Source organism: Ylistrum balloti, unplaced genomic scaffold (genome assembly GCF_031769215.1).
Source record: "Ylistrum balloti isolate Yb309-2 unplaced genomic scaffold, AGI_CSIRO_Ybal_v1 Utg371236, whole genome shotgun sequence".
NCBI classification, from domain to species: domain Eukaryota; kingdom Metazoa; phylum Mollusca; class Bivalvia; order Pectinida; family Pectinidae; genus Ylistrum; species Ylistrum balloti.
Window position 1 is genome coordinate 211960 of NW_026782669.1, and position 26373 is coordinate 238332.

The window sequence follows — 26373 nt, forward strand, 5'->3', positions numbered from 1 at the left end:
AGTGAAATAATAGACAGAGGATGAGCACGTGTGTAGTGAAATAATAGACAGAGGAGGAACACGTGTGTGGTGAAATAATAGGCAGAGGATTACCATGTGTAGTGAAATAATAGGCAAAGGAATACGTGTGTAATGAAACAATAGACAGAGAATGAGCACGTGTTTTGTGAAATAATAGGCAGAGGAGGAACACGTGTGAAGTGAAACAATAGACAGAGGATGAGCACGTGTGAAGTGAAACAATAGACAGAGGATGAGCACGTGTGTAGTGAAATAATAGACAGAGGAGGAACACGTGTGTAGTGAAATAATAGACAGAGGAGAAGCACGTGTGTAGTGAAATAATAGGCAGAGGATTACCGTGTGTAGTGAAACAATAGGCAAAGGAACACGTATGTAATGAAACAATAGACAGAGGATGAGCACGTGTTTTGTGAAATAATAGGCAGAGGAGGAACACGTGTTAAGTGAAACAATAGACAGAGGATGAGCACGTGTGTAGTGAAATAATAGACAGAGGATGAGCACGTGTGTAGTGAAATAATAGGCAGAGGATTACCGTGTGTAGTGAAATAATAGACAAAGGAACACGTGTGTAATTAAACAATAGACAGAGGATGAGCACGTGTTTAGTGAAGTAATAGGCAAAGGATTACCGTGTGTAGTGAAATAATAGACGGAGGAGAAGCACGTGTGTAGTGAAATAATAGACAGAGGAGTAGCGTGTGTAAATGGGAAAAAAGCGCAAGGGAGGAACGTGCGCGACGAGTAAAGGAAGAGAGGTCATGTTGAGAAATGACGGTTAAAAGATGAGAGGTCCTGCAGTGAAAGGACGGATAAAGCAAGACGGACTCTGTAGTGAAATGGAAGATAAATGGTGTGGTGTTTATTTGGCACAGTTTACATTGTACGCTTCAAATACATAATATACATTCATTTTCAAATAGATTTTTTTATGTCAGATTTTTCTTTTTGCTTTGGTTGATAAATGTAATCTTTGACGTTCGGAATGTCTTTCATAACGCATGTTCCGAATGCCTCAAGACTGCGTGGTAAGTCTCCTGCGTCATACCTGCAAGAAGAAATGAGCATATGTAAATAGTAATGTATGTGACAGTCAGGATCTGCGAACGGATCGATAAAGGGGTAACAGGCATTTCCTAAAATGTCCTCGGGGCAGACAACGTCAGGGGGAAAAAAGGAAAAGCAGAGCGTGACATTATCATTGTCTGACTGTCGATATGACTCCTAGTTTATTTCGATATAAATTCGTTTTGTCAGGTGTACTAAACAGTTTCCAAGTTACAGTCTGGAAAAGGCTTTTAAAGCATTTTTGTTGCTGACTTTGTTTCCATGGTGACTGAGAAAATGTCAAAACAAAAATACCGCCAATATCAAAAGGTACAACTAAGGAGTAGGTCCTATCCTGTACATATGTTCCTTTACAACCGTTGAACGGTTTGCATGTTGTAGCCCGGAGAAGCCCCCTTGGACGGACGAACACACGGAACCCAAATTAATATTCCCCGCAAAAGCTTTTCGCGAGAGAGAGGGAGAGAATTACACGATAGCACGCTCTATCTAGCAGTGAAGGTGGTTGGTGTAGGGCGAGGGGTCGGTAGTATTCCTTATTTAGTGTGCCCAACTGAAAAACGATACATACATTCATTTGAATCCGGATTCTCGAATTAGCCAAAATCGCGGTGGAATAAAAAGTGTAACACTAGCAATTAAATTGTGAAATCATGACACATCATCAATAAGCAAGTGTAGTCTGCGCTCACCATTCTTGTGTCTTGACATCAAAATACTCGACGCCGGCGATAGAACTGATTCCGTCGAATCCTCCAAAGGCAAACAGCATGTCATCTACCACCTGGAGGACAAAAATCGGGATTGTGTTAAAATATCGTGGTGAGGTCATGACCCGGGCCAGGGCTGTGACATAAAATCGTGGTGAGTTCACGAACCGGGTAGTGGCTGTGACATGATATCGTGGTGAGGTCATGACCCGGGCCGGGGCTGTGACATAAAATCATGGTGAGCTCACGAACCGGGTAGTGGCTGTGACATAATATCGGTGGTGAGGTCATGACCCGGGCCGGGGCTGTGACATAAAGTCGTTGTGACGTGAGGTACCCAGGTAAGGGCTGTGATATGATACCGTGGCAAGATCACGTAGGTAGCCGGGTTGGAGCTCTGACATAATATCGTGGTGAGGTCAAAGTACCTGGGTCAAGGTAGTGTAAAAATGTGGTGAGGTCGAGGTATCAGGGTCGGGATAGTGTCAAATCACTATAGTGACGTCAAGGTACCAGAGTCGGGACAGTGTCAAAATATAGTGGTAAGGTCAGGGAGTATTGTCTATATACAGATATCGTGGTCAGGTCTTGGTACCAGTGCAAGGATTATGTCAAAATATCGATGTAAGTTAAAGGTACCAGGGTTCGGGGTTGTGTCCCCATATTATAATAGTTCTGTGTTAAGGCAATACAGACTGTAAATGTTAGCGTGTTGTTAATTATATACAGGTCAGGGTTCAGATATAAGGGTGTGCGTAGTAAATACAGGAATGTTATCAAAGCGTCTTTATAATACAAACTACATTATAAAGCATTTACTTGCTTGTGATACTTGTATTTCGGTCGGTCGGGTGGCGCAGTGATAACGCACTCGCCTTTCACCAAGACGATTCGAATTCCCGGAATAGTAAAGAGTTACCTGTCCGATTACATGGGTATTCTCTGGGTACTCTGATTTCATCCCACAGTAAGATCGTGCGCTTATATTCGGGCCAAGAATAGTGATTAATAGAAGTTTGAAAAGTTCTCAGTTGTTGTTAAGTAAATAAAGTTCATTCATCTAACATGTGTTTTGTGTAACATTGTATTATATGCCCCGAAAAAAACTGCAAACTTCAGGCAAAATATTGATCATTTAGTAATGAAATACTGCTATCAAACACATTTCATAAAATACAAAATAAAAAGGTGTGATAAAGGCAACCTACCTGACTCGTTATTAAACCATAGCTTAATCTCAAATCCAAAATTCACTAACCTCGAACCCAAAGTGACTGCGAATATAGAACATATCTGGGATCGCATGCCACGTGTCAGTAGCCGGATTGTAGCGTTCACCACAACAAAGGCGAGTGATCCCACCGAATCCTCCCATACAGTATATATAACCGTCCAGTGCAGCCACACCGAAGCCGGTTCTGCGCATGCGCATAGGTTCAATCAACGTCCATTGGTCAGTTAAAGGTGTGTAATATTCCCCAGAGTTCAGGCACACATCGCCGTTAAAACCTCCGAAAATGTAAATTTTCCCTAAAACAGAAATTTGAACAAGTTACTTTGAATCAAGTTATTGTGGACGAATTCAAATTGCTGTCAGTAATGGAGATCGCAAATTCTGATTTACTGTGAGAAATCCATGTTACACCAGGAAATTTAGTACATAAGCAGCTAATTCCGAAAAACTTATTCATGTACAAAAAAACGTTTTAAACATCTCCGAAATTTTCCGACCACTTGATGTCGATATGGTTGCCCAGGGATATACACACAGTACTAGGTATGTGGGCGGAACTTCTGAGTCTTAACTTTTGCGAGGGGTAATTTCATTGGATGAGAACAGAACCTGAGAGATGTCAAAGTTTTAAACAAAACATAAAAGAAAAAAGTTATACACTTAATAAGCTCGTGTCTCCGTCTTTGACCTAACAAATTAAAAAGTTTTGATTAGTAACAGAAAAGTATACACAGACCCGTGCCGATCGCTCCAAGAGGAATCGAACCACGGTCGCTATAGATAACGACCCATTCGCCACAACAACCTGCCTCATTGACGCAACTTAGTGATTGCCTACTCTCAATCTTATAACCAGAAGTTTCTGATTGAAGGGACGAAACTCCTGCATGTTTTGAATCTTGCGATGGTAATATTTATTCGCTCCGAGTCTATGTAATCATGCAGCCCACATATTTGCCAACATTTCCTTCGGTTGTTTCCGGCGCTTCAGCGGAAAATCCAAGATGGCTTATACATATAAAGTGTACATGTACGTGTATTTACCGTTAAGTGTCGTGGCTTTTGCGTCACTGCGTCGGTGATGCATTGATGGGATCATTGTCCACTGGTTCCGGGAAGGGAGGTAATTCTCGACCGATCTTAGTCTGTCGTGGCCATCAAAGCCTCCTATGGCATATATGTATTCCCCGAGCTGCACAGCAGTGACGTAACATCTACAACGCAAAATGTCATAGTAATTTTGATGCTTGTTGGTATACTTGTAGTTTCCGTTGTTGTTCACAGTCTTCCCGGTTAATTGTGAACATGACATAACTTACTTGGATAGACAAAGGTTGAAATGGCGGCGGCTGTCGTTGATAAAGCAGAAGACGCTTACCCTTCCGGAACACCTTGTTTTTCAGGAAAATCATAGTAATATGAACCAATCACAGCCTTAGAGCGAGGCCAATTCTGTGACATGCAAATTTAGCTGTTTTAGGTGCACTTGATGCATTATAAGTAATTTGTGTTCCTGTAATATCTAAACAAATGGTGTATACGTTTTTGAGTTCTATGCATGTCCCTGCTCAAGCTAGAGACACCAATCGATAAGTCAATATTTGTCGAATTGACGCCACATTGAAGACAAGACACACTTAAAGGATTTCACTGGGGCTAACGTTGATAACACCTTATATGGACTAGATTACCTCCCTTAATAGATCTCAGAAGGTCACATGAAATGTTGGTTAATGCACAATATGATATATATTTGTTCGTTTTATTTTTATATTTTAGCATGTTTAATTTCCTCGTCAATTTTAGAACTTATCGATAAGTCGAAAGTTCACAGCCAGCCAGTTGTGTTTTGCTGCGTTCTAATTTTAATGAATTTTAATTTCCAATCAATGTGTTATAAAATGCTCGTTATTAGGAACAGTAGTCCCGAAATCAAATTTCTCCAAGATATTTGTGTCATTAAACAGAGGTTATCTCCCTTCGATCAAGACACTAAAACTCTACCAGATTAATCATAAAAAAATATTTGTACAATTTGAGAGTATATGTGTCAATATGGTAGGCAAGTTACCATCAGTTATCACTGATATCACAATATATCATCGTGTATCTCAAGAACATGTCAGTAGTTCAAAAGTGAAAGTACAAAATGTAAACACGGTGTCTTTTCACGGTAATCTTCCGCGAAAAAATCCACAACTTTTACAGCCATGAGTCGTTTTCAGGTGTGTTATTGGGGATACCTCAATACAATCTTGGAGAGATTGATGCAAATTTTGTATTATCACGTGACTAAATGTACCTGTTTTCGTGCATTGGAGCAACGACAGCCCATTTCTTACTGACAACGTCAAAAGACCGCACGCCATTGATGTAGTGAAATCCGTCATAGCCGCCGATGACGTATATCTTAGTTCCCATGGCAACTAACGCATGGTAAGCATGCAGATCTGAAAATTTGAAAGAAAAAAGTGATTCATCAAAAGTTCTGGCTTGATTGATGTTTTGTTAACAGCCCGCGGTAAGTTTTGAAGATTTTTTTCATGCGAATCCAGAATACCAATAATTTTGAGGATTCCCAATACTAAGAAATACACTAGGTTCTGATTGAGTCTCGTGGGAAAAGCGTGAGCCCAAACCTCATTGCTGAGCCCGTGGTGTCGTGTCCTTCTTTATGTGCTTTTTTCTATATAAGGTAACGAGGTTTAAATTTTCCAACGTCTCTGCCTTCCTCAAATCCGAGATACATCTTTCTTAAAAGATAAACCAAATGCAACTGATGTTGTGTTCGACGATTTTTTTCTTGTCACTCACCTTTGTCCAGAAAACGACAATCTATCCACTTTTCGGCCCGACTGTCATAGGATTTTACGTCATTGGTCATGCTTCCATTACGACATCCGCCAACCATGAACAGAACCTCGTGCGGGATCCTTGGTTTGGCCAATGGGCTCTCAAGGTTAAGTACCTTTCGAAGGAGACAATAAAGCTTCTGTTGGCAGATACTATTACCTATTCTATCATTCTATTTCAAGTTTCCTGATCAATAATGTTAAACGCAATCTTATAAAATGATGGAATTTGTACCAAAAATCTTACTGTACCTAACAGATCCATGTTGTTTTCTCTAGTGAACTGCCGACTGCGCGTGTCTATAATCGAGCTTCCCGTGTATGAAGCCGATAAGCAGACTACAGACATAGATATGGTCATAGTAACTATGGTTTATTTGTGCAATTTCGCTTTTTCGCTCTTTCGCGATGTTTCTAAAACGAAAACTAACCAAACAGCGGAATTTTGCCTTTTCTTTTTTTCTACGAAAAAGCTAAAAGGTGACTTAATGAACACGATGACGCGGTTTCAAACTTGTGAAAGTAACGCCTTTTCGCCTAACTTTTGTCAACGCAAAAACTCGTTGAACGGCGCCTTTTCGCATTTTTTTGAAGCGGGAAACCCGCGAACGTCGTCTTTTTGAGTGGAAAAACACGCGAATACCATCAGGAAGCCGCCTTTTCATGTTAAAAAATAAATGCGACAACCCACTGAGCGTCGTCTTATGCACAAGTCATTCCGGAAGGCGAACTGGCGACGTTCGGCGGGTTTCTCGTTTATTTCATAATGCAAAAAGGCAACGTTCGGTGGTTTTTCGCGTTTTGAACAACGCGAAAAAGCGAAGTTCGGCAGGTTTAGCGGGTTGGTCATAACAACCCGAAAATACGAAAAGATGACAAATGTTACACGAAAAGTCGAGATTATTAACAATTTCACAAAAATGCAAGTATGACAAGATGGTACCCTTGGTTCACATCCTGGACGTGAACAGGAGTTGGGTTACAAACCGCATATCATTCAGAGAATCTTTTTCGTGGGATTTTGGTGTCATATACTCCAGCTGCCAAAAATCACGCCCAAAATATGGCGCACGGTAATTGCTTCTACGTTTTAATGATCTCCCGGTCACACGGACTTGTATATGTAATCATACTCAGGTCATTACCTGCTTCGGCACCGACCAACAAGTGTGATTATCATAGTTAAATGTATATCATTGGTATAATTTATTCCTTAACTGGTGTGAGGTACATTAATATGAACATTTTTAATACTTGCCCAACATGTAACACGAATCGTTTCCCCGATAACAAAATGGTTATCATGTAAACGGCGTAAACGTTGAAGTAAAACATTGTAAGTTGTCATGGGTCGATGACTTGTGGTAATCATGCTATTTATCAAACTTCTTGTAAAATATATTACAATACTGCAGTTATACCAAGTTATATCAAATTAAGTAAGCGTTTTGATTACCATAGTCTCATACTTTTTGTGGTGAGTATCTATTTGTGTGGAATCTATTGTAATAATTGTTGATACATGTTACTCGATACTATTACATATTGTAACTTGTACTTGACCACAAGTATCAATTACGGCATCATATACTTTGTTTATAGAATATATTCTACAATCTATCCTATTCACCACACGTATGAATAATGAATTGTTAAATTTAATTGTTATTCACAGTAAGATGTGTACAAGGTGTTCCAAGACCTGAAGCTCCATTTGCTGTTGTGTGTACTTGGGAAAGGAATTAATATAAAATCGTAGCTTGTTTTCCTATCCTAAAATGCAAAATATGTTTGTTTATTTTGTTGCTATATTTAATAAATATTTTTAACTAAGTTATGCATGTATTTAAAATTATAACGATGCATACATAATTTTTTTACAACAAAAAATAAACAAACAAAAAATATAAAAACAACAACAACCAAACAAATACAACATTTGTGAGTTTATATGGATAGGTCCATATTTGTTGGTACATAATTATGGTAATTATTTGTTTGTGTATAACTGTGTGTTATACTGCTAAAACTGCTGTATTGATGTTACATCGTCGACAATGCAGCGTTTCATATTAAAAGGGCGTATATTTAAATAGCTGCCTAGAAATATTATCAATATAGTGAAATACCAGTGGCAAGAATTGAAAAAGAGACTTTCTTAATCCGAAATGGAATATTGTCACGACCAGATCATCTGCAAATTTTGAGAAATTGGGGACATTTTACTCACCATTTCTATCCTAATCGGTCGATCGTCATGTTTGTATGTGCAAACCAAATTACGCACGATGCATACCAACTACATGGGACCATCTGATTTTTTATGAACAGGTAAATTTGATTCATTTCATCTTACCCTGAAATCGTCTAGATCCAGCGAACAGAGGAACTTTAAGGCTTCGTGGATGAGAGGCTGACTAGGCAAATTTTCAGCGACATACGGATGTGACCGAACGCTTTCTGCGAAAAATCTTGTAGTGAGAAATCCGAGCCGTACTGTTTTCAACAATCGGTATATCTCACATTTCCTTCGGTCAGGGTCGTGATCAATCCAACGTATAAGAGCAGTAAAAACCAGTTCTTCATTTTTAACATTTAGATCGTCAGAGGAAAGGATCTGACAAACTTCGTCAATACTGAGTTCTGCAAAAGCTTCACTTGACAATGAAATTTTGCGAAAATTTTTCATTATATAGTTGTAACATGCTCCCTCTAGATATGAAAAGTAGTGTTTCTTCGCATATCTGTAGGTATCCATACATCCCTCTATGTCTAGGTTTTCAGACAGGAAGTCACAGCATTGCTTTGCAAGTTCGTACACATGTAGTCGATCTGCAACCGGAAGTAGTTGTTTCACATTTTTCAAGTCGATTTTAGCCTTTTTCGTGTATGCAAAATCAATGATAGTCTGCATCGCTTCTGCGCTTACTGACGGGATCACAAATTCCCTTTGGTCAGCTGTCGTTAATTTGTTTGTAAAAAGCGTTCGGAAGTATGGACTACTGATAGACATGACTGCACGGTGAACTGAGAACTTCCGGTTTTCGACCTCTAGTATAGCATCACAAAGTTGTCCATTTGTTCTTAGGTCTGTAAGAACATCATACGCATGCGCGCTCAGTTGGACTTGTTCGTCTGTTTTGTCTGATTCACGTTGTATGCGGCATTCCTCCATTTCCTGTCCCGCTTTGCTGTTCCGTATGGCAAGAGATGATACCACCGCTGCTAGGATCATGGTTTGATGACGACTACATGGAGATGGTTTCCAAGTAATGACGTCACAATGAATAATACATTGTTATGATGTCATAATAATGTTTGCATCAATCGAAGTATTGAACGCATCGTAAACATAATGGCGATATACAATACCATCTTGTTTAATATATCTCAAGAATTTTGTAGTGTACAGTAAATGTTTTCACCAAAGAAAATTATTTTATATTTCTGAACGGTTGACCACTTAAGTATACAGTTAATGTTTTATAACCATTCGGAACAGCATGACTTCTTGCCGACACCTTTCCTCCTCTGCCCGACACCTTTCCCTGTTGCCCGACACCTTTCCTCCTCTACCCGACACCTTTCCTCCTCTGTCTGACACCTTTCCTCCTCTACCCGACACCTCTCCCTGTTGCCTGACACCTTTCCTCCTCTGTCCGACACCTCTCCATGTTGCCTGACACCTTTCCTCCTCTGCCCGACACCTTTCCTCCTCTGCCGATACCTTTCCTCCTCTGCCCGACACCTTTCCTCCTCTGCCGATACCTTTTCTGCTCTGTCCGACATCTTTCCTCCTCTGCCCGTCACCTTCCCTCCTCTGCCCGACACCTTTCCTCCTCTACCAACACCTTTCCTCCTCTACCCGACACCTTTCCTCCTCTGCCGACACATTTCCTCCTCTGTCCGACATCTTTCCTCCTCTGCCCGTCACCTTTCCTCCTCTGCCCGACACCTTTCCTCTTCTGCCCGTCACCATTCCTCCTCTGCCCGAGACCTTTCCTCCTCTACCAACACCTTTCCTCCTCTGCCCGACACCTTTCCTCCTCTGCCCGACACCTTTCCTCTTCTGCCTGACACCTTTCCCTGTTGCTCGACATCTTTTCTCCTCTGCCCGACACCTTTCCCTGTTGCCCGACATCTTTTCTCCTCTGCCCGACACCTTTCTTCCTCTGTCCGACACCTTTCCTCCTCTGTCCAACGCATTTTCTCCTCTGCCCGACACCTTTCTTCCTCTGCCCGACACCTTTCCTCCTCTGCCCGACACCTTTCTTCCTCTGTCCGACACCTTTCCCTGTTTCCCGACACCTTTCTTCCTCTGCCCGACACCTTTCCTCCTCTGCCCGACATCTTTCCCTGTTGCCCGACACCTTTCCTCCTCTGCCCGACACTTTTCCCTGTTGCCCGACACCTTTCCTCCTCTGCCCGACACCTTTCTTCCTCTGTCCGACACCTTTCCCCCTCTGCCCGACACCTTTCCTCCTCTACCCGACACCTTTCCTCCTCTGCCCGACACCTTTCCTCCTCTGCCCGACACTTCTCCCTGTTGCCCGACACCTTTCTTCCTCTGTCCGACACCTTTCCCTGTTGCCCGACACCTTTCCTCCTCTACCCGACACCTTTCTTCCTCTGTCCGACACCTTTCCCTGTTGCTCGACACCTTTCCTCCTCTACCCGACACCTTTCCTCCTCTGCCCAACACCTTTCCTCCTCTGCCCGACACCTTTCCTCCTCTGCCCGACACTTTTACTCCTCTGTCCGACACCTTTCCTCCTCTGCCCGACACCTTTCTTCCTCTGTCCGACACCTTTCCTCCTCTGCCCGACACCTTTCCTCCTCTGCCCGACACCTTTCTTCCTCTGTCCGACACCTTTCCCTGTTGCCCGACACCTTTCCTCCTCTACCCGACACCTTTCCTCCTTTGCCCGACACCTTTCTTCCTCTGTCCGACACCTTTCCATGTTGCCTGACACCTTTTCTCTTCTGCTCGTCACCTTTCCCTGTTGCCCGACGCATTTTCTCCTCTGCCCCGACACATTTCCTCCTCTGCCTGACACCTTTCCTCCTCTGCCCGACACCTTTCTTCCTCTGTCCGACACCTTTCCATGTTGCCTGACACCTTTTCTCTTCTGCTCGTCACCTTTCCTGCCCCGACACATTTCCTCCTCTGCCTGACACCTTTCCTCGTCTGTCCGACACCTTTCCTCCTCTGCCTGACACCTTTCCTCCTCTGCCCAATACCTGTCCCTGTTGCCCAGTATGCCATTAACTACATATCTTATCCTGATTACGACGCCTCATCGAACACACACCTCCCTTTCCTATTTGGTATTATATAATACATATTGCTGTTTCTCTCTATCGCCTTCGAACTGGTGTCTTCAACAACTTTTTACAGTCCACTAATTTCGCTCTTTACTTGACCTTCCGGACATCATCAGCGAAATGTTTCGTTATTGTTCTTTTTGTTATATAATGTATATATTTATACGTTTTATTTACATGTAGTCATCACATTGTTCAGAAAGTGGTTCCGGAGAATATCGTGTTACCATTTAGCACCCTCTGTAACGGAACTACATACTTGTATTACATCACATTATGCATTGACCAGTTGGTACATTGCAGGTGACATCTAGTTGAACACCCGCCCTCACTCTATCATTCAATCGATTGTCTCTGTAATAATATGTGTTCTGTCCATCTTAGCGTCAACAATCTCAAATATAAACCAGATATGTATTACATATAAGGTGTTATCTTTTCCACGTCTATTAAGTCCGCTAACGAAAATCTGAACTATTGGCATTGTATCCTGGTCCATGTTTTTCTAGTACGTCTCCTTAATCTATACCTTCAAATACTAGTGGCCAGTTTGATGTAAAGACTAACTTGTCATTTGTACATCTCAATGTTCAAAGTCTAAAACAGAAACTTGATATCCTATACACAGTGTTAAGTAATATAACAATTTTATCCTCTACTGAGACATGATTAAATTTTAGAATTGGGAAAAATAATGGTGTTTTCCTTCGAATTGGGAAAACTTTGGGTCTAAATTGGGGAAAAAAAGATACTATTTTGGATTGGGAATATATTCGGCCCCAAACTTGGCAGATCGAGAGCCCTGTACCTGAACCTGTCCGGATATTCTGACCCCTTCAGCTATTGTAGACCTGACAGCATTGGTGACAGTATATCAATGTAGGTAACAGATTATATTTTTGCGAAGAAAAGGTCAGACATGGAGATGTCTAGTTTCGTTTTGTTAGAGGTTGTACTGGGTTCAGATAAAATATACGGTACTTTTTATTGGCCTCCGAACTCCACTGTAACCAAAAGGTCCCATTTCTCGCGTTCTATAGAAACATCGTATAATACAGGTATTTCTCACAATGTAATAACCGGCCACTTCACCACAAATATCTGGGTAGACCACCTCAGTTTGTTGGATCTTCAACTTTTTCTATAGAAACATCGTTAGATATAATCTGCACTAGGAGTGATAACCTTATTAGAAATGTCATGTTGGACAAATCTTTCCCGACCTAATTGTTATATATGGTCCAATTTACTGTTATTTTCATATTTCAACAATAGTCTCGTCGACTTCCAAACACACGTGTTAACACCATCAAGCACGCCAAATTAACATATTTCTCAAGTTTATGCAGCGAGCTCTGAAAACCTAACAATATCGGTGTTAAACAATGGTGGGAAACTGTCAAACAACTATTGCTCAACTCTGGGAAGTCTTGTACACCACCATTGCTTCATAATGGTAGCATTGTCTCCGATGACTTCGAGAAAGCTTGCTTATTCAATCATTTTTTTTGTGCCCAGTCTACGTTGATGACTCTAAAGTAAATCTCACGAACTTTGTCGACGAATGTAATGATTCCTTATCCAATATTAACATTACAGCTGATGATGTCAGAGATGCTATTTTTACCACACCACATGTCGTTTTAAGGCCATTGGTTCTGACCCTATAAATCCACGTCAATTAGTACCGGAATATACCCATCTATATGACAATCCACTAATGTTACCTCTATGTACAAAAAAGATAACAAGTATAGATTAATAAACTACAGACCAATATAAATGCTTTTGGTAGTTGGAAAATTAATGGAAAGATGTGTTTTAAACTATATCTACAATTGCTTGAACGATCAAGGCATAAACTAGTTGCGATCATTCATGATATATATCTAGCTTCAGATAATGGTAAGGAAATACGTATGGTCTTTTGTGATTTAAGGAAAGCTTTCGTTCGTTTTCGTCTTCTTTGTAAATTATCCAGCTTTGGAATTCGAAATTCGCTATTAGATTGGTTTGAAAATTATCTTTCTAATCGCATGCATACAGTTGTTATCAATGATAAAAAATCAAATTGGTTAAAAAGCTGGTGTTCCACAAGGCTCGATTCTTGAAAATTAATTTTTATATGACATTTTTTTTAAAGATACACATGCAAACATAAAGTTATCTGCTGATGACATCTCTCTTTATGTCACTGTTGATGTTCCTAGGGTAAATATAGAAACTCTAAACATTGACCTAAATAAAATTCATAACTAGTCGTAATGATTATTAGTAAATTTCAATCCTTCTTATAGAGAAACCTTGCTCATTAGTAGAAAAATATAAAAACTTTTCATCCTCCCTTAAATATGAACAACGCTAACATATCTTAAGCTATTTCACACGAACACTTAGGGTGGTCGATTTTCACCCAGCCATCCGGGGTTTGATTCCCGGAACCCACGTGAAAAGGTAAGGGGTCACCTGCCCGATTTCGTGGGTTTTCCCCGTTTCCTCCCACAGCAAGACCCCTCGTACGCTTACATCCGGGCCAAAAAGAGTGATCAGTATAAGTTGAAATAACTTGTTTTTCAATTATTGTAAATAAATAAAGAATGTATTTATGTTTAACATTTATGTATTTTTCTCTAGGAAAAGGTCGGTGGAATGAGTACTTCAGTTATTCAATATCTAAGATTTCGCCTAAAATAAATATCTTAAGGAAATTCAGTTTCTTATGTGAAAAGTATAGTTTACAAACTGTGTACTTGACTAGTTCGACCGGTATTTAACTACGGCAATATCGTTTTGGACTGCCTTACTAAAGCCCAGTCTCAGTTATCATAACATCTTCAATTAGAAACAGAACATATTATAACTGGTGGTACGAGGTTACACAGAGACAACCTGTATCAGAAACAGGTTAACTTCCCCTCCAGGTAAGACGTAAACAACATGAATTTATTCTTTTCCGCAAAATGATTCATGGTCTTGATACTCCGAATATCTTTTCAGTATTCTTCCTCAGCGATACCGACATTATCACCACCATGATGCTCGCACGGGTAGTAATTTCCGTCCTCCAGTGTGTCACATGAGTCTATAAAATATTTTTTGTCGTCTTTTATCAGCATCTGGAACATCTTGCCAAACTGACCTTTTAATTTATAAACAGACGGCCTATCTACGCACGCCAACTCACAAAATTCCAATATTTTACTTGAATGGCACCGGAATTGGAAAGATTCAATATGTTAGGTTAAGAATGAAATGTAGCTCCCTAAAATTTATTCAAAATAAATCTTATTGATAGTCCTCTGTGTTCTTGCATGCAAACAAATGCTATCAACAAACATTATCTAATACATTGTTGTATTTTCCCCCAACTACGTACACAAAAAAACGAAACCAGCTACCCACCAATTAATTTACTCTTGTTCGGTAATGACGAGCTTTCACTTTAATTGACGTCACCGTTCTTGATCTAGATTTATAACTTTGTATATGTTTCATGTAATATGTATGTTATGTAATTTATGTAATATTTGTGTTTTGTTTAAGGGACAGGTTGTCTCGAAAATTTGACAATTCGCTTGTCCGTACTGTTGCTATTACTTCATTGATTATATATATTAGTTAAGACATGGTTTCTTTCTCAAATAGTTCTAGTGGAAATAGATAAGTACTTTGGAAAATCGTTTCATTATAAATGTTTATCATTTCCGAAGCAATTATAATTTATGTTTTGATAAGGAGTACTCGCGTATGTTGTTGTCATTTTTACTTAGAGTTGTTTCCCCTACATCAGTTATAGTTTGTCATCAGTTACGAAATTTTGGGCGTTAGTTGACACTTTTTTCAATAACGTCATGCAAGCAAAATTTGGTTTGAATTAGTATTGTTTATTCGTGTTTTCTCTTGTCTATTGTAAAAATTGAAACCTTTTTTTCAAAATTCTTGCTGCCCTTGTTAATATACAGTGTTCTCAGACAGTTCCTGCAAGGGAAATATGTTACGTCACAACATCCGATAGAGTTATCTCCCGTTAAAGGTGACTTTTTCTTAACTTCCGTTCCGTTTGGCATGTCTGTAGAGATTCGCAGCTGTTGCATGTGGAAAGGATAGGTAAGAATAAGTAATAAAACCATATCTGTAATGCCTATTGACATTATATATCGTCGAATATCTTACACACTGTAACATTTGTTGTTGATTACGTACAATTGTATCGTAACGTTTGCTAACTGAACGTAACGCAGTCCAGCATGAAAAACAACTCCAGACGTCTGCTGATGATGGGTTGTGTACTTGGTTTGAATTGATAAGGGAGAATAAGAGAACGCCTGGTGTAGGATAGGGATGTCAGATAGTGAATAGCAAACAATCGTTAAGTTTCTTCAAACTGGATGACTTTTTCAACAGAAACATCATTTATGAAGTTTCCAGTCTGCTCTTTAAACAGAGGTGTTTCAACTGAGACTATTTTTCGCACAAGAGGTGGATGTGCAATATTTTGTATGTAATTTTAAGAAGAAACCCCTAGTGTGAAGTACAATTTAAGAAGATTTTTGAAGAAGATATGAGCAAGGAACCAAATTGACAAAATACTTACTGAATATCATTTATAATTAATTAAAGGGTAATGAATTAAATGTATCATTGTGGACTGTATATGTCTTTCCTCCTGTAAAAAGACTGGGTCATACCTCTATCTAGGTTTCGTTGCAACAGTTTTTTTTTGTACAAGTATATGGAACATCTTAAATTCTGTCATCATATAGCTATGCTTTTTACCCTTGGCATAACAAGTACATATTTTTAAGTAAGTCCCAACGAAAGGGCCATGGGTATGAGTGTCATTATATTGGTGACCAGTATTGGTTAGTTGATTACAGGTTTACTGTCTCCATGACTCTTCCTATATCTAGATGTCTCGCTGATGAATATCATTGCATTGGTGACAATGTGCCACTATGTTGCCGGAACAGTGTACTGTGCCCAATGATAATAAATATGTACTGAAGTATATGGCACTGAGGACCCAAAACAGACCAGATCTGGTACAAGGTCGATGGACCACGTAAAGAGGGGGAAATGGATAAAATAAAAAACATTTCCTTGTCCATAATTCATGTTTAAAATATTATACACTTAGAATGAGAAAAGTTAAATCATATCAGTTCTATACATCAAGGATAGAGATTAAAAGGTGTAAGGAACAACAAGTTACAGGAACTTTTGTATTTATTCAAAACATGGTCTGCTTTGGATACTCGGATTTCAAAGAATTTGATCTAACAGTTTCAGTATTTTCTGTAATATAGTTTAATTCTTTATCATACTTTATTTTCAAAATTAGTCTTTGATAATTTTTAATATATATTATAACCATTCATGTATTAAATGAACTTGTAAAACTCAAACTTCAAGCATTTAATGAATTTTTCCTTTTTTTTTGTAATATGCCATCTTATAAAAGAAAAATGTCATTTATAACCAAAGATTGAAGTTCATAAACACTGAAATGTATACAAAATAAAACAAATAAAATTCCCTTGTCAACAACTATGTAAGCAAAAGAGGAGGAAAATATGGAAGTCCCTCTTCTTACTTAAATTTGCATTGATACATTGCACTTTAGTCTTCATATATATATAACACCTCAGGAAGTCATGGATACTTGAAATGTAGCTTGTATTTCCGTGGTACCCATCACCATAAGTTATCATATCCCTTTATACTGCTTACTCATAAGTAATACAGGTCCTGTCATATTTGAGTTTCTAACAATGATAAATTTACTGAGATCTATGTAACAGCAGATGTAATGAACAGCAACAAGGATATATATATATATATATCAATAGAGATCCTTATCTGTAAAACATCATAAGTTGTCTTTAAATTCTGATCTTCTGCAATCACTGAAAACTGTACCAAAAACAAATTTCTCTGAATCACGCAGTAAATGATGTATGTTGAAATTTAAGTCTTCAATATTTGACTCTTAAGACAGAATTTTTAGTAGATCTTGATGATCGATGCCTGGCGATGAAAATGCATTGATGACATCTACAACACAATAGATTGACAGAAGAAATACATGTATTTTGTAGTTGATAGCCTTACTTACACTGTGTACGATTCTAGGTTAGTTATTTTTAGCTGTCATTGTTGGGTAAAACTGTTTCTTATACATAAGAAAAAACATTGATACAATATTTGGAAAATAGATGTTATTTTATGTCTTAGCATTGGTGACATATTCATATTGTATATATATATATACACATTTTTAACCTGTGTGATCAACCATGTTTTTTTCCCCATCACTGTGGAAATAGTGGTCTTAATTTGAATTTGAGAAAGAATTAACATCTCAAATTAGAAATGGTGATAAATCATTTAGATATTCAAATTAAATCATAACTAATAGGTTCATTTCTCTCCTTTACATGTACATATAGCTTATATTCTTTGTTTAATCTGATACGTAACCATCTGATCTGTCTACAGAGTGTACATTAAGCAGCACTATCCACAGTTTTTTGGACAACTATCTTCCATTAGAATCTTAATGATTGGGTTGGTAGTTATGAGAAAATGGATTTTGGAATGGGACTCCTATTTGTCTCCAAATTAAATCTGCAGAAAAAATTACTGCTGTTAATGTTTGAATTAAAGAAAACATTAACGTAGATCGATAAAAGGGGTCAGCTGGTACTGATCAGTGGATAGAGAGTTTACGACGTTAGAAGTTTAATCAGGTTTATGCTTTTCAGGAAGCTGGTTGTGTCCTTTCATGACTGCTCTTAATGGCATGCCTCCCATATGTTGTTCAGTCTGGTAGCCACAGCTACTACAAGGAGACCCTGCCTCAAACTTATAATGGCATGCTTCCCATATGTTGTTCAGTCTGGTCGTCCCAGCTACTACAAGGAGACCCTGTCTCTAACTTATAATGGCATGCCTCATATATGTTGTTCAGTCTGGTAGCCACAGCTTCTACAAGGAGACCTGCCTCAAACTTATAATGGCATGCCTCCCATATGTTGTTCAGTCTGGTAGCCACAGCTACTACAAGGAGACCTGCCTCAAACTTATAATGGCATGCCTCCCATATGTTGTTCAGTCTGGTAGCCACAGCTACTACAAGGAGACCCTGCCTCAAACTTATAATGGCATGCCTCCCATATGTTGTTCAGTCTGGTAGGTCTGGTAGCCACAGCTACTACAAGGAGACCTGCCTCAAACTTATAATGGCATGCCTTCCATATGTTGTTCAGTCTGGTAGCCATAGCTACTACAAGGAGACCTGCCTCAAACTTGCTGTTGACAGGGCGATTAACCTAGCAAACAATGTATGAGAATAATGCAACTGTATGATATAATATGTAAATGTCTTCCGATTTGATTTAGTCAATATGAAGTCCCTGGTGAGTAAATTCTGATGTATGGTCCTGTGTATATGACCACATGTTGCAGGTAAATTGTATTGTTATGACTGGTAGTTTAAGTCGGTATCATATGTTTTCTGTGTAGGGCTGATGTTCTACCTCCACCATGTAACTTGTCCAGGAGATGGTATTTAGCTGTTATGACTGACCTCTTCTCTTGATCAAGTACATCAGATTGGACCTCAGGGTATGTACATTTCTTAATATTTTTCCTAACACATGTAAAACTTTTTACAGTTTAGGTCTCAGAAATTTAGTGTTTTTTACTTTACCTGAGGAAGATTGTGTTTCTCAGGAAAGCCAATATTTAGAATCATCCTTTGCTCTTGTGGTTGTGTCCTTTTGCAGGACAATTTATCTCATTTGGACTGGCTGATCAGCATGCAATGGGCCTCCTGCAAGTTGCTCAGTAAGGTAGCCGTCACTTTGAATCCATTAAAGGATATTACACACACAAAGAGTCTTTATTCGGATATAAATTACATTTATTTCTTTGATAATGATTTCTAATTGATGCTATTGATAGCAAACTATATGAAATATTGTTTAGATGTTATTGACACAATGAATATTTAGCATCAGATTGTTATTATTTCTAGACACAAATGTCCATCAATTTATCATATAAGAAGTTTGGAAAGTTGTCTATTTTGATTTCATACCATGTTTACCTAAATCTGAGCTCTTTTGAATTGAAGTACATGAAGAAGTAGGTGTTAGAGTGTCTCTTTAAATAAGCCACAATCCAGTGTATGCACCTGATGTGTGTTGATAAGATGATCTGCGTCAATTGCCTACTCTTAATTATTGACAGAAATTCAGCGTAGTTTTATTGAAGATTTTCCAGCTATACCAGGGCCTGTATTCATGAAACCGTTCTCATGCTCAAGAATGACTTTAATGCTCAAGCCTTATGTCTTGTTTAAGTTAAAAATTAATAAATAAGGCTGATTTTGCCAAAGATTTAGAATAAAAAATTGAAGGGACTTCAATTCAAAGTTATATTCCATATCTATATTTGACATTTGTATTATTTTATATGATTTAGGCGAATTATAAAAAAGTTTGCTTGAGCACAAAATCTATGCTTGAGCATGAGAATGGTTTCATGAATACGGGCCCTGATGTCCTTAGGAAAGAGCCACTGTCCATCAGAAGACTTATTAAATGGTACAAATGGCCCATTACTCTGACATCAAAAATCACTCAAAATTGTGGACTCCTTTATGTCAGGTTTTGTGTTTCATGGCTGGAGTGCTCATTATTTGACAAAACATACATAAAAACTCCAAATTGTTGAATGGATTACATATGATGACCAGATTCTTTGTACTTCTTATTCAATGCTTGAATTATGTATTTGTGCACAGATATTGCATTTAATTGCAGTTAAGTTTCACAAAACTATTTATACTGTTGCTTACAAAAGCTGACAACAAACTGGGATGGTATAGGTCTATATTCGGTTCAAGAACTGTCAGCATGTGAACCTATCAGCCTCAAAAAATGTGATGTCTCTTATAATTATGTATTTTATCAACTGGTTTTATTTATAATCATATATATTCAGTGATAAGCCTGCTTTTCAGTACGATTACCAACGTTATGCTATTTCATTGTGCTGTAATAGCCCCACCCCATGACTTTGAGCCAGAATTTATCAATAGGCCTTCTGGGCTTATGTGATCAATATATTTTTCTTTTGATAAATACATTTTTTTTTTATCTCACTTCAAAAGTTAAAAACCATTCAGATAAAGAAAAGTCCTTTGCATTGTAACTGTCTACACAAGTTAACATTCATAATACAAATAGTTTTAGCATTACACCTGTCTTGGATGTGTAAAGTTGTAATTAACAGTTAATTAACACCTGTATGCTTGATGTCTATCATTACCTGATATTGTATTGAGGATACACCAGCTGCCTCTCTGTTTTGAAAATATAACTTCAATAGGTGGGTTACTAACATCAAAAACCAGTTCTGATCAATGTTTGATTATTCTTAGTATTGATGTATCAGATTGGTCGAGCTGGCATTGGGTATAATGGCTGTGATTAAAAGATATTTACAAGGTTTTTGCTCATGCTTAGCAGAAAATTGGTATTTTCCTAATTTACAGATCTATTTGTTGTGTTTTGTGACAATCAGGTTTGATTTTAACATGTCCATTTTAAAAAATGTATTAATTTTTTGTAAATTTTAATAAGGAGTCAAAATTTTAGCCTATAAGAAGCCTTTAATATGTATATACAATGTGTCTCTTTTATCTGGCAGTAAGCTCATGCCTGGTAATAAGTCCATGCCTGGTAATAAGTCCCAAGACTAATAATAAGCCATGTCTGGTAATAAGCCCATGTCTAACAATAAGCTGTGTCTGTTAATAAGCCCATGTCTAACAACAAGTCATGTCTGGTAATAAGCTCATATCTAACAATAAGCAGTGTCTAGTAATAAGTTGATGTCTAACAATAAGCCATGTCTGGTAATAAGTTGATGTCTAACAATAAGCCATGTCTGGTATTAATTCCACCTAGATAAGAGAGTTCAGAGTATAGCATTACTAATCAAAGCCTAATTTTCATCATGCTGTAACTAATATTCATCTGATCTGATGATCACATCTGAATGACAAGTGATAAATCTGGTGCAAACTAATCAGTGTTGTCTTTACATTATAGATATATATTTTAAGATACAAATCATGCTTGTCTGTCTCCAGTGTTAGACTTATGATTCAAGTTTATTCGAGTAAATTTGACAATCTAAAATGTGAGCTTTCATTCCCAAATTGGAGTTGTTTTAAATTGAGGTCTGTTTCTTTTCATTATTCTTACATTGATATGATATATATAATGGCACCAAAGTTTGTGTGGTGTTATAAACGCAAATTTTATAGGATTTAAGTGACATTACCTAAGATCTCCAGTTTGTGACAGGCAATTAAATAGGTAATTAAACTAGAGATCTCCAGTTTGTGACAGGCAATAAAATAGGTCATTAAACTAGAGATCTCCAGTTTGTGACAGGCAATTAAATAGGCCATTAAACTGGAGATCTCCAGTTTGTGACAGACTTTAAATAGGCCATTAAACTGGAGATCTCCAGTTTGTGACAGACTTTAAATAGGCCATTAAACTGGAGATCTCCAGTTTGTGACAGACTTATGCCATTAAACGAGAGACTCAGTTTGTGACAGGCAATAAAATAGGTAATTAAACTAGAGATCTCCAGTTTGTGACAGGCAATAAAATAGGTCATTAAACTAGAGATCTCCAGTTTGTGACAGGCAATTAAATAGGCCATTAAACTAGAGATCTCCAGTTTGTGACCGGCAATTAAATAGGCCATTAAACTGGAGATCTCCAGTTTGTGACAGACTTATGCCATTAAACGAGAGACTCAGTTTGTGACAGGCAATAAAATAGGTCATTAAACTAGAGATCTCTAGTTTGTGACAGGCAATTAAATAAGTCATTAAACGAGAGACTCAGTTTGTGACAGGCAATTAAATAGGAGGCCAGTATTAGATCTCCAGTTTGAGAGATCAAGTTTGTAACAAGCTATTAAAGTGGATATTTCCAGTTTGTGACTGACCATTATTAGACTGGAGATTTTCAGGTATGACCACATGACAGTCAAGATGTATTCAAAGGATTGTCAGATATATAAGATATATACAGATAGTAGTCTGTATTAACACAGGCGACCATACCAAGGTAATAATACAGAATTCCTGTAGATATTTGTCCTTTTTATTGACCAGATTTAACAAAAGACATTGAAACTAAAATATTTATTGAAAGAATTTATTAAATGTAAAGAGTTGGCAGAGTTGCAAACTATGTAAGGAACTGCAATAGGAAATTTTATAGGTACAGACAGAAGAGAATGTAAAGATGCTATAACACCATGTTGTTAAAGGTTTATAAAGTTGGCAATCTAAACATACTGGTATGATAATGCGGGACACGCATTTTATTGAATTTATAAAGCTGTGAGGTATTTCGTTTAGTCCTGTTCTTTAGGATTTCAATAGAATATAATCCTCTTATTTACAATTGCTGTCAAATCTTTGCTGACAGATAGTTTTCTTAGGATACTGTGTTTCTTGTGAATTTGATTACATGATGGTTTTCATCGCATGAATGAAAACTGACTTTGTTAACACTGTCCTACATGAACAAATTGTTAACAGAATAAAAGCTAGTCAATATTTCTCACACAAGGTCAAACCACCTATTTCTCCTCCAACAGAAATTAAGAGCATGGAACATGTCCTTTGTGCCTCTTGCTTCTGCTTTGTAAATAACAAACAACATATGATCTTTAACTAGATATATAGGTCATAAAAATGGACCTGCAATAATCTGGATTCTGATAGTTTGGAAAAGTCACATGGAAATGTTGAGGAACAGATTTCAGTAATGTTAATTATACTCATCAGTCGAGAATTGAATTTATTTATAGTAATATTCTCAGAACAGTCCAGACATTTTTGTTCTCACATGAAGGAAATTTGGTGTGTCACACACTCAGATATAGTTTTGTTTAGTCACCAGTTGCCATAGTTGAACAGCTAATCTCTCCCAAAGTGCATTGCAGTACCTTACATAAGGAACATCTGAGGTGGAGATCAGTATACAACATACCACTGAATAGGGTATGTGGCAGCTGCTGGCAGATCGTTGGGGCTGGAAAAACATTTCAAATGATTTTGAACATTGATGGTTACCAGGTTATAATCCTAAATCTGTTTTGAGTAAATTAAAGAACGAATATGGTTAACTTATCCTGACTTATTTACTGTGTTCTTTAACTGAAACTCCAACACCTTAAACACAGAAGAATTTTTTAATTCCTTGTGTTTTTAATCGCTTTGACAGCATTGTATACAAATAGTCTTTGATAAGGGAAGTCCTTGATCTATATATGGGTCGGAGCATGAGCATCCATGAATATGCTTTGTTCTTATATATAATGCACATCACCTTATTGAAAAACAGTAATTTCCTTATAATATGTTCAGTTCATGTGCCTATATCCTGAACATTTCAGATATTTATATAAACATAAGCAACATTTCCATCTTGGAATTGTGGTCACTGCATGACGTAGTTGGTAAATATATTGATTGTCAAAGCCAGGTACTCACATTTTGCAATATTCAGCCTACTATTTTTGGAAATGACGAAATTTGCGGAAGTAAGTTTGCCACATAATTACTTGATCAAAACGATTCATATCGAGTCATAAATCATATAAATCACACATTGTTGATGTTAGATCATTGGGAAATGTTGCGTTGTCATTGAAAACCACAATAGTGACATCGTTATTACTTAAACATGTTGAACCGTCTTCCATTTTGCATCTAAGTCAGGTCGATTGTTGGAGGTACAATAGTTTTGTTGTTTTATGTAATGTTGTAGTTTTGTTGTCAATTAGATATTGAGGAGATATACTCCGTTATTATACATTGCAAGATACTAGATGCTTCTTTGAGTTGTTGTCTTTTTGAGTATTATTTGTGATGCGAGTGTTGTCTTTTTGAGTATAATTTGTGATGTGAGTGTTGTCGTTTTGAGTATAATTTGTGATGTGAGTGTTGTCTTTTTGAGTATAATTTGTGATGTGAGTGTTGTCTTTTTGAGTATAATTTGTGATGTGAGTGTTGTCTTTCTGAGTATGATTTGTGATGTGAGTGTTGTCTTTTTGAGTATAATTTGTGATGTGAGTGTTGTCTTTTTGAGTATAATTTGTGATGTGAGTGTTGTCTTTTTGAGTATAATTTGTGATGTGAGTGTTGTCTTTTTGAGTATAATTTGTGATGTGAGTGTTGTCTTTTTGAGTATAATTTGTGATGTGAGTTGTTGTCTTTTTGAGTATAATTTGTGATGTGAGTGTTGTCTTTTTGAGTATAATTTGTGATGCGAGTGTTGTCTTTTTGAGTATAATTTGTGATGTGAGTGTTGTCTTTTTGAGTATAATTTGTGATGCGAGTGTTGTCTTTTTGAGTATAATTTGTGATGTGAGTGTTGTCTTTTTGAGTATAATTTGTGATGTGAGTGTTGTCTTTTTGAGTATAATTTGTGATGTGAGTGTTGTCTTTTTGAGTATAATTTGTGATGTGAGTGTTGTCTTTTTGAGTATAATTTGTGATGTGAGTGTTGTCTTTTTGAGTATAATTTGTGATGTGAGTGTTGTCTTTTTGAGTATAATTTGTGATGTGAGTGTTGTCTTTTTGAGTATAATTTGTGATGTGAGTGTTGTCTTTTTGAGTATAATTTGTGATGCGAGTGTTGTCTTTTTGAAGTACATTCTTCTTGTATCATATGGAGATAATATTGAAACAAATCGAGTGCGAGTAAGCTTTTCTGGTGCAGACATGGTATTCATTTTCTGACAATCCTCAACAATTCTTGTTTTTTAGGTCTTTTTCTCCCCAGATCATAACCAGATCCCTTATATGGTAAACCCATTAATGATGGAGGATAGATTTTTATAGTCTTTAGATATTTTTAATCTGTGAAATGATACTGTGAGAAATTTTACATGGACATTTTGCATAAGTGGGTATTTCAAGTATCATATAAAAATCAATTACTCATGATTTACAAAATTGAAATTTTTTGAGGCACCGTGAAATTTTAGCTCTGCAAGAATTTATGTAATTTTTACGTGTTTTTTATCTTTAATTTTTTTTTTTTTTTTTGTTGGAGAATTGAAATTTTATCAGGTTGTCACTAAAATGAACCGGAAATACTGATCATTCATGATGTTTTCCATCACTGGCAGTATATTGATTTTCCTAGACTCGAGAATTCTTGGTGCATTGATGTCAGATGAACATTAATGTAACCAAGCCAGGCTGATCTCATCAAATAACGCTAATTACATCTGTGTAATTGATTACCATATCTATGAGTATCAAAATGTTTCCAAGTGTTTTTTTCATCAAGTACATGTAATTGTATTGAGTTCATCAAAGTTGAATGTGCTTAAAGTTGTGTTGTAAGTTGTAACTCATGAACTTGTTTTGGGGTCTTGTAGTATTTTCTAAACAGCATGTTTTCAAAAGCTGTGATATTCAGTATTTTACATACTATGTATATATGTAGCAGGACGCTGAGGTGTCTTAAGGTAAGTATCTATGAGATACCTTATATATATGTAGCAGGACGCTAGGTGTCTTAAGGTAAGTATCTATGAGATACCTTATATATATGTAGCAGGACATTGAGGTGCCCTAAGGTAGGTATCCCTTGATGTTTTGGGAAAGAATCAGGATCTCTGTACTGTTTAAGTCTTTAAAGTTTGCATGCTCAATCAATCTGTAGTTTGGCTCCTAGGATCAGGGTAGTTCGTATTTCTCAGGTAGATAAGGTCACAGACTATTCTGTGCAGTTGGTAGTCCTTTTTGTCAAATTGCTTAGGATAGCTTGTGATGGGCCTCCTGTAAGATGTTCATGCAGTGAAATAGCCACCATTGCCAAAAGGACACCCTACCTCAGCCTTTTTATAGGGAATTAAACAGAGCCAACAAATTCACAGATTTTTTGTTTAATTACATTAAAGCCCATTAATCTTTTAAGTCCTTAATTTCCATGACTACATCTTTTCTGACACGTTGATCGAACATTACCTGTAATTACAATTTCCTTTATTATACTTTGCCAAAATTGTTTTTAAAAAAATTCAAAGGAGAGACAAAAAATTT

At 37.4% G+C, this 26373-nt stretch overlaps 3 protein-coding genes across 3 annotated transcripts in view; 1 reads left to right on the plus strand and 2 right to left on the minus strand.

The window, feature by feature from the left end:
- Positions 1 to 939: 939 nt before the first annotated feature.
- On the minus strand, positions 940 to 9123 carry LOC132561599 (kelch-like protein 10). Its single transcript, XM_060226298.1, has 7 exons — positions 8245 to 9123; positions 5851 to 6004; positions 5339 to 5486; positions 4081 to 4250; positions 3061 to 3332; positions 1785 to 1876; positions 940 to 1072 (listed from the first exon to the last, which is right to left on the minus strand). The coding sequence occupies exons 1-7, from the start codon at positions 9121 to 9123 to the stop codon at positions 940 to 942; spliced, it is 1848 nt and encodes a 615-aa protein (XP_060082281.1).
- A 737-nt stretch (positions 9124 to 9860) lies between these two features.
- Positions 9861 to 18969, minus strand: LOC132561595 (golgin subfamily A member 6-like protein 25). Its single transcript, XM_060226293.1, has 4 exons — positions 18925 to 18969; positions 18357 to 18544; positions 10563 to 11135; positions 9861 to 10431 (listed from the first exon to the last, which is right to left on the minus strand). The coding sequence occupies exons 1-4, from the start codon at positions 18967 to 18969 to the stop codon at positions 9861 to 9863; spliced, it is 1377 nt and encodes a 458-aa protein (XP_060082276.1).
- The window catches only part of LOC132561591 (transmembrane and coiled-coil domains protein 1-like), a 75754-nt gene continuing 68209 nt past the window's right edge, over positions 18829 to 26373 (plus strand). Inside the window, exon 1 of the mRNA XM_060226290.1 lies at positions 18829 to 18839. The gene's annotated coding sequence lies outside the window, so the exon portion shown is untranslated. The remainder of the gene's footprint in view (positions 18840 to 26373) is intronic.